The 15,300-nt window shown below is 37.1% G+C and overlaps 4 protein-coding genes across 4 annotated transcripts; all 4 read right to left on the reverse strand.

Moving 5' to 3' along the window:
- Positions 1-3,293: 3,293 nt before the first annotated feature.
- Positions 3,294-5,139, reverse strand: LOC113496911. The gene is made up of 3 exons (XM_026876300.1): positions 4,866-5,139; positions 4,510-4,645; positions 3,294-3,569 (listed from the first exon to the last, which is right to left on the reverse strand). The coding sequence occupies exons 1-3, from the start codon at positions 4,948-4,950 to the stop codon at positions 3,437-3,439; spliced, it is 354 nt and encodes a 117-aa protein (XP_026732101.1). The 5' UTR covers positions 4,951-5,139; the 3' UTR covers positions 3,294-3,436.
- Positions 5,140-7,569: 2,430 nt separating this feature from the next.
- On the reverse strand, positions 7,570-8,302 carry LOC113496928 (putative glycine-rich cell wall structural protein 1). The gene is made up of 2 exons (XM_026876326.1): positions 8,220-8,302; positions 7,570-7,912 (listed from the first exon to the last, which is right to left on the reverse strand). The coding sequence occupies exons 1-2, from the start codon at positions 8,287-8,289 to the stop codon at positions 7,683-7,685; spliced, it is 300 nt and encodes a 99-aa protein (XP_026732127.1). The 5' UTR covers positions 8,290-8,302; the 3' UTR covers positions 7,570-7,682.
- Positions 8,303-9,210: 908 nt separating this feature from the next.
- Positions 9,211-10,194, reverse strand: LOC113496774 (glycine-rich cell wall structural protein; the record flags this gene model as incomplete). Its single annotated transcript, XM_026876096.1, has 2 exons — positions 9,211-9,244; positions 9,494-10,194. Coding segments are annotated over 2 exons (708 nt in total), but the record flags the coding sequence as incomplete, so codon positions are not given.
- Positions 10,195-13,955: 3,761 nt separating this feature from the next.
- Positions 13,956-15,092, reverse strand: LOC113496890 (acanthoscurrin-1-like). Its single transcript, XM_026876275.1, has 3 exons — positions 14,988-15,092; positions 14,258-14,648; positions 13,956-13,989 (listed from the first exon to the last, which is right to left on the reverse strand). The coding sequence occupies exons 1-3, from the start codon at positions 15,049-15,051 to the stop codon at positions 13,983-13,985; spliced, it is 462 nt and encodes a 153-aa protein (XP_026732076.1). The 5' UTR covers positions 15,052-15,092; the 3' UTR covers positions 13,956-13,982.
- Between the last annotated feature and the right edge of the window lie 208 nt (positions 15,093-15,300).

Raw genomic sequence — 15,300 nt, forward strand, 5'->3', positions numbered from 1 at the left:
AAAAAATTTATTATAGGTACATTCTGAGAACGTCGAAGTAAATGAACTTATAACAACAGAGTGAGTATTATTAGTATTAAGAACTACTGACTTAAACTAAATGCGTAGAAAACTATCATTTGCAGCAGTCAATACCGACTTAACTCGTATTGTTTTAGACTTTCCAATCCCTCTTCATCTTCAGGAGTAAAAAAGTAGTAGTTAATTATGCGAAAAGTGATAGCCTCTCACGATGTCGTTAAAACGGTGTTGTAGAAGCGAGATAGCGTACATTGCATAGAGCGGCATCTCGCTCCCACATCTGGAACTGTCCTACAATAACACGTCTGGTATGGTACTTGTACTTTTTAAAAATGGCATACTTGAGCCCGATAAGAACAAAATACCCTGACTGCATATTCTTAGGCTTACCATCCAGAACTCCATGAAGAATTAATTCAAGAAAACGAAACAAAAATCAGTTCTGGAGCCGCTTGTCAAGTAGAAGGGAGATATTTTTTCTGGTATTTGTCTTCTCATTCAACTGGAACGTTACAAATGATAGATACAATATCGAGTAAATTTAGTTACGGGCAGGGCCCAGCTTTTTCTTCCAGTTCATTGATGTCCCTAACTAAAATCCACGATAACAGGAAAACCACCAACTAAATACAAATCGTACTCGTGCGTAAAGTTTGCTATTGTCACGTTTCACAAAAAGTTGTACTATGACTTAAAATTTCCAGATTTGCGCACACTAACCAGTGTGCCAGAATGATTAGGCGTTTAGGACAATAGCATGACATCCGCCCATCTGTATAAAATAGAGGAGCTGCTAATGCTTGGCCTCAGTAACTCTATAGAGACAGAAACGGGAATAAACATGGTCAAGTTAGTGTTATTAGTGTTGGCAGTGTCTGTCGTCGTCAGCTTGGCTGTTCCAGGTATCAAAAAATTTGGACTCAGTGTCAGATTCTACCAATTTTTTAAATTTCCTATAGTAGAATGTGATTGCTAACCTAACACTACTGGTGGGACATTTCATCGTGAGTAAAGTGAATCAGGGTTTGAAAAGAGATGGCTTGTTTGAAGACGTACTTCCAAAGATAGAAGAGAGCGAAAATTCCTTTATCTGAGTCTTTCATTAAAATTCTGGTTACAGGAGAACGTAAAAGAAGGCATGGATATGACTACGGCCACGGAGGCCACGGAGGCTACGGCGGTGGCGGTGGCGGCGGCTATGGCGGCTATGGTGGCCATAATCATGGCGGCTATTTAGGCGGCCACGGCTATGGTCACGTGCCCATCCCGCTCTCGCAATCCTACTCCAAGTCATCAGCTAGCGCCAGCTCGAGTAGCGGATCTATTGGAGGCTAAGTTAGTGTGTTTTTTACAAACTTTTAAAATTATTTTGTTTAGAAGATTTTTCTTTTTTGTGAATATCACAGAAAAGTGCAATTTTCAAACAGTTTGTTTCTGCCCATTCCAAAGTATTTCCGAGAAATTGCCCATTAAAATTGTTTCAGTCTGAAGAGAGATAAGCCCGTTTAATAGTTAACCAAGTAATTATGTTACCCTCATCGGTTTGTTTTTGAGATTATTGAATAAAATTAAACTTATCGCGGTTCTTTTCAGGTGATACTTCAACGTACAACGTTCACGAGAAGCGTTCCCAGACAATTTCCTTTAAGCTTACTTAAGTTTCAATGTGATATGTTTTTAGATATTTATATTAAATTATTGTTTACTGAATAAAGAATACATTCATTGCAATCTAACTTCTAAGGTTGTTTATTTTAGTCCACTTTTCCAGCAACAATTGATCTCTGAATCTATCAAAATGCGGATGAAGAACAAGCGTCATTTGCCATTTATAAAAGCACTCGTTCTAGAAACATCATTCCTAAATTTCAAACATGATTGAAACATCCAAAAATGCAGAAATGTTCCCTGAAATGATAACATAATTCCAAAATCATTATGCATATTCTTAATCTGAAAATACTTCATATTAAAAACCCAGTACGTTCTTAGTTTTTTGGAATAACCGATCCGGTGTAGGACTTTTCATGCACTACGGGGTTTTCACAAACAAAAGCAGATTCATAAGATAGCTCTTAAAACTAAATTAAATAACCTGAATAAAGATGGAATCAGGGAGCGTCACTTGCGTCATAACTGTTGTTAATCTCGTTTTATTGTATTAAATTATAAGGAAAACTGAATCTCAACAAAAACATAAATGTGAAATAGAACAAGTCCAATCTATCTATACTAATATATAAAGCTGAAGAGTTTGTTTGTTTGAACGCGCTAATCTCAGGAACTACTGGTTCACATGGAAAAAATATTTTTGTCTTGTATAGACCATTCATCGAGGAAGGTTTTAGGCTATATACCATCACGGTGCGACTAATAAGAGCGAAGAAATAGTGGAAAATGTGGAAAAAACAGGGAAAATTATCTTCATCTTCGAGGGCTTCCGTTCAAAAATTCTAACTTATATCGCCTAACCACGGGGACGAAGTCGCGGGCTACAGCTAGTATACACGCCTCAGTTGTTGACTTCAACGACAAAAGAGATCTAATTGTACGCTAAGATTTTTCTTATTCTTCTGTAGGATCATACGGGTCCCGTACTCAAATTACATGTGCTTGTTCATCAAATAGTGTCATAGCTAGGGCACGCAAATGATGTTCTTCTGATGCCGCACGAAATGTTTGAATAAAGGATATAAAATAACAGGATTATCATTTTATTATTTGAAAACTACCCATGGTTATTAAGTGCAATCAAAACCTTTGCATATGAATAATTTAAGTGCAACAGACTGAAGTTAATTTTAAAGTTTTAATAATAAGTGTTTACTCACAAATTGGTAGGTACTCAACACTGATTCTTAAAATTAATTGGATACGTAAGTACCTACTTATCATATTTAAGTACTTCAAGAAAAACCACAATTTTAATACCTACAAAAATAATATATCTTACTTTATTGCGAGAATAATAACGAATACAATATTCGTACAGATACAAAAACTTAACCTAGTTTACTTAACAATAAAATTTTGATACATGTATAATATATTTTCATAAAAAATAACCGAAATCGCAAATAACCGTTTGATTCAACGCGCTAATCTCAGGAACTACCGGTCCAAATTAAAACATTATTTTTAATAGACCATTCATCGAGGAAGACTTTAGGCTATAAATCATCACGCTGCGACTAATAGGAGCGAAGCTGCGAAGATACAATGGAAAATGTGAAAAAAACAGGGCAGGTATAAATCATAACTTATATCTTCTACCCACGGGGACGAAGTCGCGGGCAACAGCTAGTAAAATTATAAAACTCTTCAATCACATGGTAACTACATATAAAAAATCCATAATTCCTAAACATTCTATTATTTCTACGACTTTTTTACGTTTACCAGAAGAGTATTTAATTCAAAGATTAGCCTTATGGTGATTGTTGGAGGCTCTAGCGGAGGCCGTCGCAGACGCCTTGCTGAAGGATCGGTTGTGTCTATGGTCCTTCAGCTCCCTGTTGTAGTCGACCTCCCGACTGCCGCTCCCATAACTGAAAATAAAGGACGATATCAGAACTTGGCACCAATTCTGCTATTTTTAATAGTCATTAACATGAGCAAAATTTTCCAGCCATTGCATTTTACATCGGCAGTCTAATAACAACTCTAGACGCGAAACACTTAATGTCAAATACAATGAATTTCAAATGAAAGTGTTGGCTAAATGTTTAGGAGAACAGGTATAGTATAATTTTAATCAAATTTCCATTAATTCATCGGCAATTGTAAATAGTAGAATCGGGGACCAGGTTTAAAGATCTAATCATCCAATCATGATAAAAATGCAAGGTTGAAATATTCCCACGCATTTCATTGCATAACGCATAGGGATATAATCTCACTTTAGTGTCTTCTACTGCACAGGCTGGAGACAAGGGATTGAATAAACATCATTTGGATTCTATGCTGCTCTTGGGACTACTCCTGGCCTTAGAATGTTCTTTCATCATGAATGATGGTGATGAGCCGATATTTCATGAAAGGGGTCGAGCTCATTCAGTTATAAGTCGGGTTTGTATTTACAAAGACTTTATCAACAACCTTTGTTGGTGGAAGTTCAATTGTCGAATAATTTAATACGATATAATATCAACGTTGTAAACAGCAATTCACACAATGTATTTCCTGCTATTGAGTTCTTGACATGTTATAAATTAAGTGCAAGTTCTAGTTAGCTGTTTCTAAGGAATAATATTGCAGCAGGTTTTCCTGATTCCTTTCTTGGAACATACTGATACAAAAGTAAACAATAACCATTTATCATGTGCTATTTCTGATCGACCTTCTATAAGTACACGGTGAATAAAAATGCGTATTTAATAGAGATAAAGTATCCGTATTTATTTTTGGAGACTTTTTGAAACTTTGGTTCTGTTTTAGGACATTACTTAAAAATTATTTATAAATTAGTTGATCCATCATGTCACAAACCTTCCCCCAAGTTCCTCGCCACAGGCAAGCCGCTCTCCACTGACGCTGGCGTTTTCATTGCTCCCACTATAACGACTGTCAGCCCCGAAGTCGCTGAAGCCGCGTTTCACTCGGTTCAATGTTTTGAATCTCCAGTCTGAAACGTTTCCCACAAAGTAAGTTTAGACTCGAAAAGAAAACAATTCTCAATGCGGCAAGATTTTTCGCTTGGTATGGGGCAGTATGTGAATTAGAACTGCATTTCGTGTTGAAGATAATACCGACAAAGTCAAAGTTATTCAGGAAAGCAATGACGAATAGATAGTAGGTATTTGATGTCTTAAATAACAATTTTGTTAATGGACTGAATTTCTCACCCCTTCCTTCTACTACCACAGCTAGCAGCACCATGAATGCAAACACTGTAGCTATCCTCGCCATTGTGCAGTATTTAGTGGTCATTTGTCACCCATGCATGTTATATATACATGTTCCAAACAGGATGGTACCTATCGGATGTTACGGTCACTCAAAATGCCATGTTTTCGGTGACACGCCATGACGGATGCACAAAGCCGCTGCGACGGTTTAATTCAGTTTTGATGGATTGTTCAATGCCCTTGACTTTGGGGAAAAAAATGTCCATAATTTGGAGATAACCTTCAAATGTCAGGAGATGTGAAGGCAGAAACAGTTGACGGATAAATTGAGGAAGAGGGTCGCACTTTGTCATGGCCGAGCTTAGGAAAACTACTAGGCGTATATTTCTATCTATATTGTAATACGTAGATAATAATATCGAATGTATTCTTGCATAACATATTGCTCAGATGATTAGACACCTACCGGTTATAACCTGAGTGGCTGGTAACAATGACCTTGCTGGGCGGTCGTTCGCTCGGGATTTTTTCTAGTCAGCACTTTTTGTGGACTATCATCGTTTGAAATAAAAAGAGTTTGGTTAAACCTTTCGGATTCAACTGAGCGTGAATGTATTTATTAGAATAGTACTTAGTTTTAAGCCTGGTTCAGGCTAGGGTGACAGAGGTAAATAACCAGAAGAGATGACGGGAATTTTTTAGATACTTAGAATATTTTTTATTGTACTCCTCACGAGTTTCATATATCACTGTATGAGGTAGTTTTCAATCACTTTTTTTTATAAAACTACAGTGGAAATATACATTTGTAAAGTAGATTTATTGTGAACATTCCAATTTCTGAATCTGTTGCTTGTTTATTTTTCCTGATTTCGTTTTCATCTTTAAATACTATTACCGTTGGCCCAACTCGACTAACAGTTTTCGTATCTACAAAAATATTTTTCAGGTAAACAACTACATATGTTCGTAGTCTGTAAACATTACTTTGAAATAAAAGCTGTACCTATTCCACAGCAACTTTTACAGCTAATTCATATCGTGTCGATGCTCCCGATAGTTTACGGATCTTTGTTTGGTCAAGATATCATAATGAAGAGCTTTTTATACATTACATCAGAGTGTGGTTTGTAGCAGTATTAAGAAATAATCACAAGACCTATCGTGATGAGGTTTGACTGGATATAAACCGGGGCTGATTTAGTTTGTAGGCAGGATGTGTGGGGTTGCAGGTCGTGGAGAGGAGGGTCGTGTAGGTAAGGGGTACGATACTATACGATGATACCCACGCCAATTGAAAGCTCTAACAAAGATGTTTAAGAAATATTATAGACCTTCATGTCTCCTTACAATCTTAGGTTTGGATAGTACTTTATTTTCTATAGATGGTTGTCTTAAAACACTTTTATTAAAAAGTATCGGATCTCCTTTTGAAATATTCACATTTCTTCACCTAATAATAATCTTAAAACAGTGCGAATGTTTACAAACATGTCTATTTACATTTTTGGGCAGTAAATTACTTTATATTTTTTATCGAAACAAGAATCGGATTCTACACTAATATTCCACACAATATCCTGCTCAAGATTATAGGTACTAGATGCTAAACCGCAACTGACCATCAACATTAAATTGTTATTGTGTGATACAAGGTTAGGTATAAAGAAACAACATTATGCAGACAGCTACTGACTTATGTATGTGTTACCGATAAACATTTTTATACATATTAATACAATTACTCGGTAATAAAACAATATTCATGATTGTTTATAAGATTTTTTGCCAGTAGCTGCGTTCGTGTAGACATGGTTTTTAGGAAGAAACAATTATGTCTTCCCAACGACCTTTAATTTAAAGTGTGACTTTACAAAAATTTAATTGTGTTGATGAATACTGACAAAGTAAGTATAAATTAATTTCTAAAAAGTCGTTTGTCGTGAAGAAATAACAAATGATGAGAAATACTCTTGTCTGTAAGCAGAATATATAGAATATACATTTACCCACCCATGCCCAGTTCTACCAACAATGAAAAACGAATCTCTAATTCTGAGGCATCGCAGTCCATCTGTTCGTCCGTCACTAGACTGTTGTTAAAGTTCTCAAAGAATTTTCATTTCAGTTGCGGCTAAAATAACAAACACAAAAAATGAAGATCACGGCTAGCTACGCAAGTTATGGTCATACACTTGACCTTTTTTTTAGTTTTGACAAGAAATCTAAAAAAAATTGGCAAGGGGACACTAACTCTACAATTGTAAAGACAAACAGTACAAACAAACCTGCCTATAAATAATATGTATTCATTTATGTGTATCAATTTACTTATAAACGTGACCATAATAATTGTCGCAAATTTAATATGCACATACAATTAACAGTTTCATCGTCGTCAAACTAGTATAGTTTGACGTTTCATAGAATCCCATTTGTATCAATGATTTATGATCTTTTATAGGAATTAAGTGGACAATTATTTGTTTATATCTTAAAACTAATCACGATTTTCCGTGACTCTTGTGATCGAAATAAATCGTTTAGATGATGTAAACAGGTATTATGTTCGCTTGGTAACAAGTCATCTAATGCCTCGTAAGGTGTAGGTCTTAGGAAGGTTACGTTAGGAGCCTTAAGACAGTATAATCACTTGCTTTAATAATACTTAAATTGATTTTTGACAATAAAACTCCTTACACTTTATTGACTTCATTTATTTTTAAATACTGTGCACTTCAATAACATTTCCATACCCCGTGAGCTAATTAAATAATAAATTATATGATGAAAACCGCAAAATTATCGTTATGTCTATCGCTTTTTCCCCGACCATCCGAAGGCTTTTCCGTATTCCTTGAGATTATTCTTGCCACTGTCCTTGCCGGAGTTGTTGCTGCCACCGTTGTTCTTGCCACTGTTACCACCTCCCTTGCCGTCCTCTTTGCTCTCACTGCTGTTACTTTCGCTGCTGCTGCTAGAGTTGCTGCCACCATTGCCGCCACCGCCCTTGCCGCCATCACCTTTTCCACCGCTGCTCTTACCTTAGATCAGAAAAAATAATGAATATTTGACTTTTTGTTTTAAATCGTTGTGATCGTTTGTGAATGCCTTTTAAGAGTAAAGTATTGTTTTACTTTTTTTTACGTACACGGTGCATTTTAAACAATTAAGAATATACAGAAAGAAACAAAGAGATGGAGAAGGCAAATTAAAGAGAATGAATATCGAGATATTCGTAAGCTGACTGAGTTCTAACATAACACTGAAACGTGAAGTTTGTGATGGAAGGATGTTTTGTTGAAATTGAGATCTTCATAAACTTTAAAGATTAAATGCTGAGTAACTCACCACTTGGCGCCGCATAGATACAGACTGTCAACACCACTACCAGAAGCGCGATAGTAGTCAAATTCTTCATTATTTCAGTACAAAGGGTATTAAGTATTAATTTCTCGAATAATTTTACTTGAACTGCCTTGTTCGACTGTATTGGACAGTAATGATTGTGGCTTTAAATACTCATTTACTTTCTGATTTGCCCGTAAAAAGTTTCCTACAATCTAATCTATTTAAAACACCTTTTTTATAGATTCCCTGATTGACTTCAATACTTTTAAATTCGTATTGTACATTGTGTAAAATTTCCGTGAAAGAATTACTTAAATATTGTGTTGTAAATTCGAACGGTCCTGGAAATAGGTCCAAAACTGATAATTTCATGGAGAAAGAAAATTGTACATGTAATATTTTCGAAGTTGAACCTGACTCTGGCTCTGTTTGAATGTTATTTAATCACATAGTCACCTAGGGGCAAGTTTTTAACTTACAGCCCTAATTTAACACTTGTCTTTGTCATTGATATCGATGTTGCTTTGCTTTGTCAAGTTTGATAAAATAGACTATAGAATTCATAGATCATCATCATCAACCCATATTCGTCCACCGCTGGACATAGGCCTCCTCATTTCACGCCATCGGTCCTAGATCGTTCATCAATTTGTTACGCATTTTTACGGATTTCTTTCGTTTTTATATACTAAAATGAATATGTTATTTTATTTTTATATAACATATTGGTCTATCACTAATAATTTCAAACCGTAAACTTACAGAAAGATTTTGTATGTCTGGGATCAAAAACGTGCTCAAAATAAGGACCTGACCTCCCTCTAATATTTATTACAACCCTTCATCTGGGAATACCTAAACTTGAATTGGGTAAGGTTTTGCACATAAACAACGAAGTTTATAAAAATAAAATGTAAATTGTATTTAATAAGTACATATTTTTTTAAAGAGTGAAACATATTTTTTATCACATTTGAGCTTTTGAATGTTCTTTTCTTCTAGAACTCCAACTTAGTTGTTAGCGTCTGAAACAGGAAGAAAATAAGGTTATTTTTAAAAGAATGCCAATAGCACTGTACTGTATAAATGTACCTTTGAGCGAACAGGTCCAGGTATAAGATATTTTTGATAAGCTTATCTTTTAATATTATAGGCAGTAACAAATCCTTGCACATAAGTTTGAATAAATTTGATTCAACATCATCAAAATAACAGACCCACATACATAGTAGGTACTAGATTCCTACCATATGTTGCAAGCAAACAATATTTACCCGTATCCACCCTTGTGTCCGCCGTAGCCGCCAGAGCCCGAGTTGGCAGTAGCTTGGGCGTTTGCATTGGCGTTGGCATTGGCACCACTGCCACCGTAGCCGCCACCGCCGTTACTTCCTTGGCCACCAGATCCACCACTTCCACCACCGAGTCCACCAGATCCACCGTGTCCACCGCCAAGACCTCCGGATCCACCGGATCCACCCCCGAGTCCACCGGACCCTCCATGTCCACTGCCGAGTCCACCAGATCCTCCATGTCCACCGCCGAGACCACCGGATCCCCCGGATCCACCACCGAGTCCACCAGATCCTCCATGTCCACCGCCGAGACCGCCGGATCCCCCGGATCCACCACCGAGTCCACCAGATCCTCCATGTCCACCGCCAAGACCCCCGGATCCGCCGTGTCCACCGCCGAGTCCACCAGATCCACCGTGTCCGCCGCTGCTCCCGGAGCCGCCACTACCACTTTGACTGCCTCCTAGTGATCCGCCACTACCGCTGCCTCCGCCGAGGCCGCCACCACTTCCGTGGCCTCCGCCGAGTCCACCGCTGCCGCCATGACTACCTCCGCCATGGCCGCCACTTCCACCGTGGCCGCTGCTACCGCCCTGGCCACCTCCTAGCCCACCGCCGCTGCCTCCGCCGAGCCCGCCGCCGCCACCACCTCCGTAACCACCACCGCCGCCACCGCCACCGCCACCCCCAAGACTGCTTCCGCCATAACCTGAAAATACACGAATAATAATAATTAAAATGTTGAATGCCACGTTAAGGTTGGAAGGGCCCTAGTTCATTTAATTACATGGTTGGTTCATCATTTCGATCATTTTGGCTAGAAGCATGTAAGGATACAGAATGAAGACTGACACACCTAATTTAAGTTAAGATTCCGAGAATTTGGAGCTGAGAATTGTGTGCTAATAATGTCATGGATGTCATTAGCTTGAAGCGAAGGAATAATGTCTATGATAAATCGTGTCTATTATAACAATTAAAAAAGTATTGGCAGTAGGTACCAAAACTCTCCAAACAGACAGTTTCACATAATTCTATTTTATGAGAAGTTAGTAGTTCATCCGATGCACGGGTTCGATCAAAAGTTCACTAGAGTAGCTTAAACAGGAGCTTGAGCCAATAAAAATGAGATTTCCTTAGTTTGTACTGTGGAAATCTCCTCTCCAAAGGAGCCTTAACAGAAGTTTTCTACATAATTTAATTTTATTAAATGAGTATATTATTACCTGGCGCTGCGTATACGCAAGCGATGAGCCCTAAGGCGAGAGCAGCTACTGCTAGACGAGCCATGTTGAACTGTGCCTGAGCCCACCCCGACCTACCTTATATACAGACTCGCTTATGTCATGAACATGAACGTGCAAATGTTTATTAGTAAATACACTTTAGTTCTTGCTAGTGTTTTTACCTATAATTATTATGGTTACATCGATTAATGTGAACTAATTTTATGCGGTTTGTCCGCTCCGAATGCTAAAATCTATATTAATATAATAAAGCTGGCGAGTTTGTTTGTTTGCGGACCAGATTTAGCAAGCGCTTGAACGCAATTGCTAAATATTTGGTCCGATTCAAAAAAATATTGCAGTTTTGGCTAGCTGACTTATCGAAAAAGGGTATAGGATATATACCATCACGCTACAAATCACTTTTCGTCAACGGTTACAGTTGCGTAAAAATAATATATGACTGTTCTACAGAATTCGTTTAGGGGGTTTATCGGTTTTAGAGGAATAAACATTCATACATATATCCATACATAAAAACTTTCGCGTTTATAATATTAGTAGGACAGGATTAGTTTTTAACTTCTATAACAGAATTATTTTAAAACTATTCAACAGTTTCGTAAAATCCCTGCCACATATCTTCATGACAAAGTCGCGCGCAACAGCTAGTTCATAAAATAGAACTTGATTATTAGAAATGATTGTTGATTGTTGGGTGCTCAAAACTTTTTGTGGGTTATTCTTCGAAGCTTATTTTCCGAATCCATTGTAGGAAATATATATAATAAAATAAATAAAAAATAAAAATAATAAGCCTTTAATTTCCAGTTAACACATTTCAATGCAATCATGTCTCCTACCTATAAAACTTAGTTAACAAAATGATTACAAGAAAATAGAGTAACTAATATCTATATACTTAATTACTATTGTTTTTAATAACTATTTAGATTTATGTAATTTTATAGCACAATATTATTAGGCAGTAGCGTTTTCTTTACTGTCCTGTAACCGCTCTCAGGTAAAGGCCTCCTCCAAAGCTTTCCATTTTCTGTACAAAACAGATTAGTGTATATTATATTTTCAATCAGTTGATTACTAGACTTGAATTCCAAAACCTTCGAGAACTTCCAAGCCTTCCAAGACTTTTATGACTAGATAAGGTAGAGCATTGAGAGAGATTAATTTAAACAAATCTTATTTTAGTCTCTTGATCTTTACATAATTATCTCCGAGGAATACGACATGATCTCATTTGGAAATATTTTATATCACGGCTCTTAACATACGTGTCCATTTTTAAGAACGCTGGAGTCGGCATTTCCTATCTTACTACTCTGAGAAGAATGTAATGTGACAAAACAAACTCAGGGATCTCTTATCACGTCCTGACAAAAAACTGCTAGTATAAGTGTATACCCCGTGATTTTTTAGTCGTCTTACAAAAGCAGCCCAGTTATGTATCCAATGACTAGAACACGTTCATGATAAAAAACATAGGTATTTATGAGATTTGAAAATAAAATACAATTTTTATTCAAAATTATGATGCAATTCGTAGTTTTTTAGAAAAACAGCTCTGTTGCGGGGGCGGTCCGAGCCTTGTTACAATGGTGAGGGGCGCAGGCGGCGGCGTTTTTATCATATTTAAGAGCATATTTCAGATTTCTCTTGTTTAATTTTTTTCGTACTTATTATCTTAGTTGATGATAAAAAAAAAAAAATCGCGCCTAGGGGTATTTTACGTCGGATACATGAACTGGGCTGCTTTTGTAAGACGACTAAAAAATCACCGTGTATACTAAAGCAGAGTATTTACTGGACTGACTTTTTAAGGAAAGTATCGGATCAATTTGAGTAAGTCTCAACTCCTCTTAATGGGTAATTCACGAAAACTAAAGGAATGGTTGTGCAAAAACGTAAACGTTGGTTACTTTATAGAGACGAGTAGCATTTAATAAACGATACAAAATTAGTTTGTTCCTAAATATTAACAGAGTTTGACAAACATTAAATTTAGTGGTTTCTTAGGTTTACGCGAATGTTAGACATTGAAATGAAACTACTTTTACGGATTTTATCGCGGTTTAATTTTTGATTTGCCCGTGACCATGATACCTGCTTAGATGTCGAAACGTCGGGAACTAAAATCAAAAATTAAACCGCGATAAAATCCGTAAAAGTAGTTTCATTTCAAAAACATTAAATTCTCACCAAAACTGGTTCGCACTTTTTAAGTTTAGAATTTTGTGAAAAAAATAATTTAATTTGTCTACACTTTAAATTTCTACTCATATGATATCTAATCATACAACGATCAAAAGCCACTTAAAAAATGCACTTATTTTATCCGTGAAAGGGTGAAACCAGAGAGAGCAGCCTTAAAACAAAAAAAAACGGGTGTGAGCTTGCAAGAAAATACAAAAAAAAACATTTTACACTACCTAATAAAATGTTTTTTTTTTTAACACTGTATTATGACATATTCAAGAAGTTTTAGGCAAGTTCATAATAACTAACTTCATATATTACCTTAGTCAAAAAGCTTGGCTCAAAATTTTTTGACAGCTCCATTACTCTCGCGTTTTTTAGCGCTCTAAATACGTACATACATACTTAGTTATCGTTATTTTTCTCGGAAGACATTTCAAATTCATATTTAATCGTCATTAATTAGTTATCTTGATTGCACGGAACAGCCGTGTGGTATAAGTCATTTCACCAACCCACTCAGCATGACGAGTCGCAGGTTCAATCCCCGCTTGCGGCAATTTGTCTGATCCACGAACGCTTGTACTGAATCTGGGTGTTGTGCATGTGACTTATCAAAATGTCGTTTGTTTTGATACAAATTGACTAGTTTTTTATTAATCTGTTCATAAAAGTATAAGGAATTATGAAAGATGTTTGTATTTTTATTAGGTTCAGATTATTCAATAACACACTCTTCTCAAAACAATAGCTTTTTTTAAATGTTGCGATCATTGAATAATTAAATAATTATTCATTGAATAATTAATTTTAATCAGACTAGGTTAGGTGTTCATAATTTTTGGTTCTAGAAATAACTTAACCTAAAATTGAACTGGGAAAGGTTTTGTACGAAAACAACAAAGTTTTTTAAAAACAATATATTGTATTAGCTAATACATATAATTTTTAAGAGTGAAACATAAACTATTTTTTTATCACATTTGAGCTTTTGAATTTTCTTTTTTTCTACATCTGCAGCGTAGTTCTTAGCGTCTGAAACAAAAAGAAATTATGTTACTTAAAGCATCGAGAAAAGTATGGCGTAGTTATGGTGGTAGAAGTTAGCAGTCGAATATCTGTAGGGTAAGGATTACCCTATAAGTATCTTCTCAATCTCCATAGTATAATTGTGTTAGGCATATCTTTTGCAAACCTTCACAAAGTAAGTTAACCTTTTGTTGCATCCTTCAATGAAATTAATTTTCGAAGTGACAGAACCACTACGGAGTCCTTTAAAAATGTTTACGAAGACAGTATTTACCCGTATCCGCCCTTGTGTCCGCCGCCGCCGTAGCCGCCAGAGCCAGCTGTAGCAGAAGCTTGGGCATTGGCGTTGGCAGTGGCGCTGCTGCCACCGTAGCCGCCGCCGAGTCCACCTGATCCTCCGTGACCACCGCCGAGACCGCCGGATCCGCCGTGTCCACCGCCGAGTCCACCAGATCCACCGTGACCGCCGCCGAGACCACCAGATCCGCCGTGTCCACCACCGAGTCCACCAGATCCTCCATGACCACCGCCAAGTCCACCTCCTAGCCCGCCGCCGCCGCCGTGGCCACCGCTTGCACCGTAGCCGCCGCTACCACCACCCCCGAAGCCACCGCCGCCGCCGCCACCACCACCACCGCCTCCCCCGAGGCTGCCTCCTCCGTAACCTGAAAATACATGGAAAATAATTATCAAAAATGTTTGAAGGCATTTAAAGGTGCTAAGCTTATCTATTTTACGTTGTTGGTTCCTTCCTTTGAAAGGATTAACGACACAAGTAATTTATTTTTAAAGTTTGGAGAATTGTCTGCTTTTAAAGACACGAATGTCATTTTTTTGAAACAAAAGATTGCTGTTAGGATCGAAATTAAAGAAAATAAACATTATTAAAGCACCATAGTAAAAGAATATTGAAGTTCTCCAGATTAAGCTTAAACAGGCGCTTAAGCGTTAACTGAAAAGTGTTATAATTGTTAAAATGAGAATATTAATTGAATAGGTTGTACCTGGCGCTGCGTATGCGCAAGCGATGAGCCCTAAGGCGAGAGCAGCTACTGCTAGACGAGCCATGTTGAACTGTGCCTGAGTCCACCCCGACCTACCTTATATACAGACTCGCTTATGTCATGAACAAGAACGTGCAAATGTTTATTAGTGAAGACTCTTCAGTTTTTGCTAGTATTTTTTACTTATAATTATTTTGGTTCCGCCGATTAATATCAACTGATTTTGTGCGGTTTGGCCGCTTCGAATGCTCCGATAGATAATATAGGACTTGATTATTAGAAATGATTGCGGGGTGCTCAAAACTTTTTTGGA

The sequence above is a fragment of the Trichoplusia ni genome, chromosome 8, assembly GCF_003590095.1.
Source record: "Trichoplusia ni isolate ovarian cell line Hi5 chromosome 8, tn1, whole genome shotgun sequence".
In the NCBI taxonomy this organism is placed as follows: Eukaryota; Metazoa; Arthropoda; class Insecta; order Lepidoptera; family Noctuidae; genus Trichoplusia; species Trichoplusia ni.

What these genes read in the sequence shown, in the direction of transcription:
- LOC113496911 (XM_026876300.1), bottom strand. Translation starts at nt 4,950, where the DNA reads ATGACCACTAAATACTGCACAATGGCGAGGATAGCTACAGTGTTTGCA. An exon ending in TGTGGTAGTAGAAGGAAGGG is followed by an intron (nt 4,646 to 4,865) that starts GTGAGAAATTCA and finishes GAAACGTTTCAG; the next exon opens with ACTGGAGATTCAAAACATTG. An exon ending in GGCGAGGAACTTGGGGGAAG is followed by an intron (nt 3,570 to 4,509) that starts GTTTGTGACATG and finishes CTTTATTTTCAG; the next exon opens with TTATGGGAGCGGCAGTCGGG.
- LOC113496928 (XM_026876326.1), bottom strand. Translation starts at nt 8,289, where the DNA reads ATGAAGAATTTGACTACTATCGCGCTTCTGGTAGTGGTGTTGACAGTC. An exon ending in TATCTATGCGGCGCCAAGTG is followed by an intron (nt 7,913 to 8,219) that starts GTGAGTTACTCA and finishes TTCTGATCTAAG; the next exon opens with GTAAGAGCAGCGGTGGAAAA.
- LOC113496890 (XM_026876275.1), bottom strand. Translation starts at nt 15,051, where the DNA reads ATGGCTCGTCTAGCAGTAGCTGCTCTCGCCTTAGGGCTCATCGCTTGC. An exon ending in TTGCGCATACGCAGCGCCAG is followed by an intron (nt 14,649 to 14,987) that starts GTACAACCTATT and finishes ATGTATTTTCAG; the next exon opens with GTTACGGAGGAGGCAGCCTC.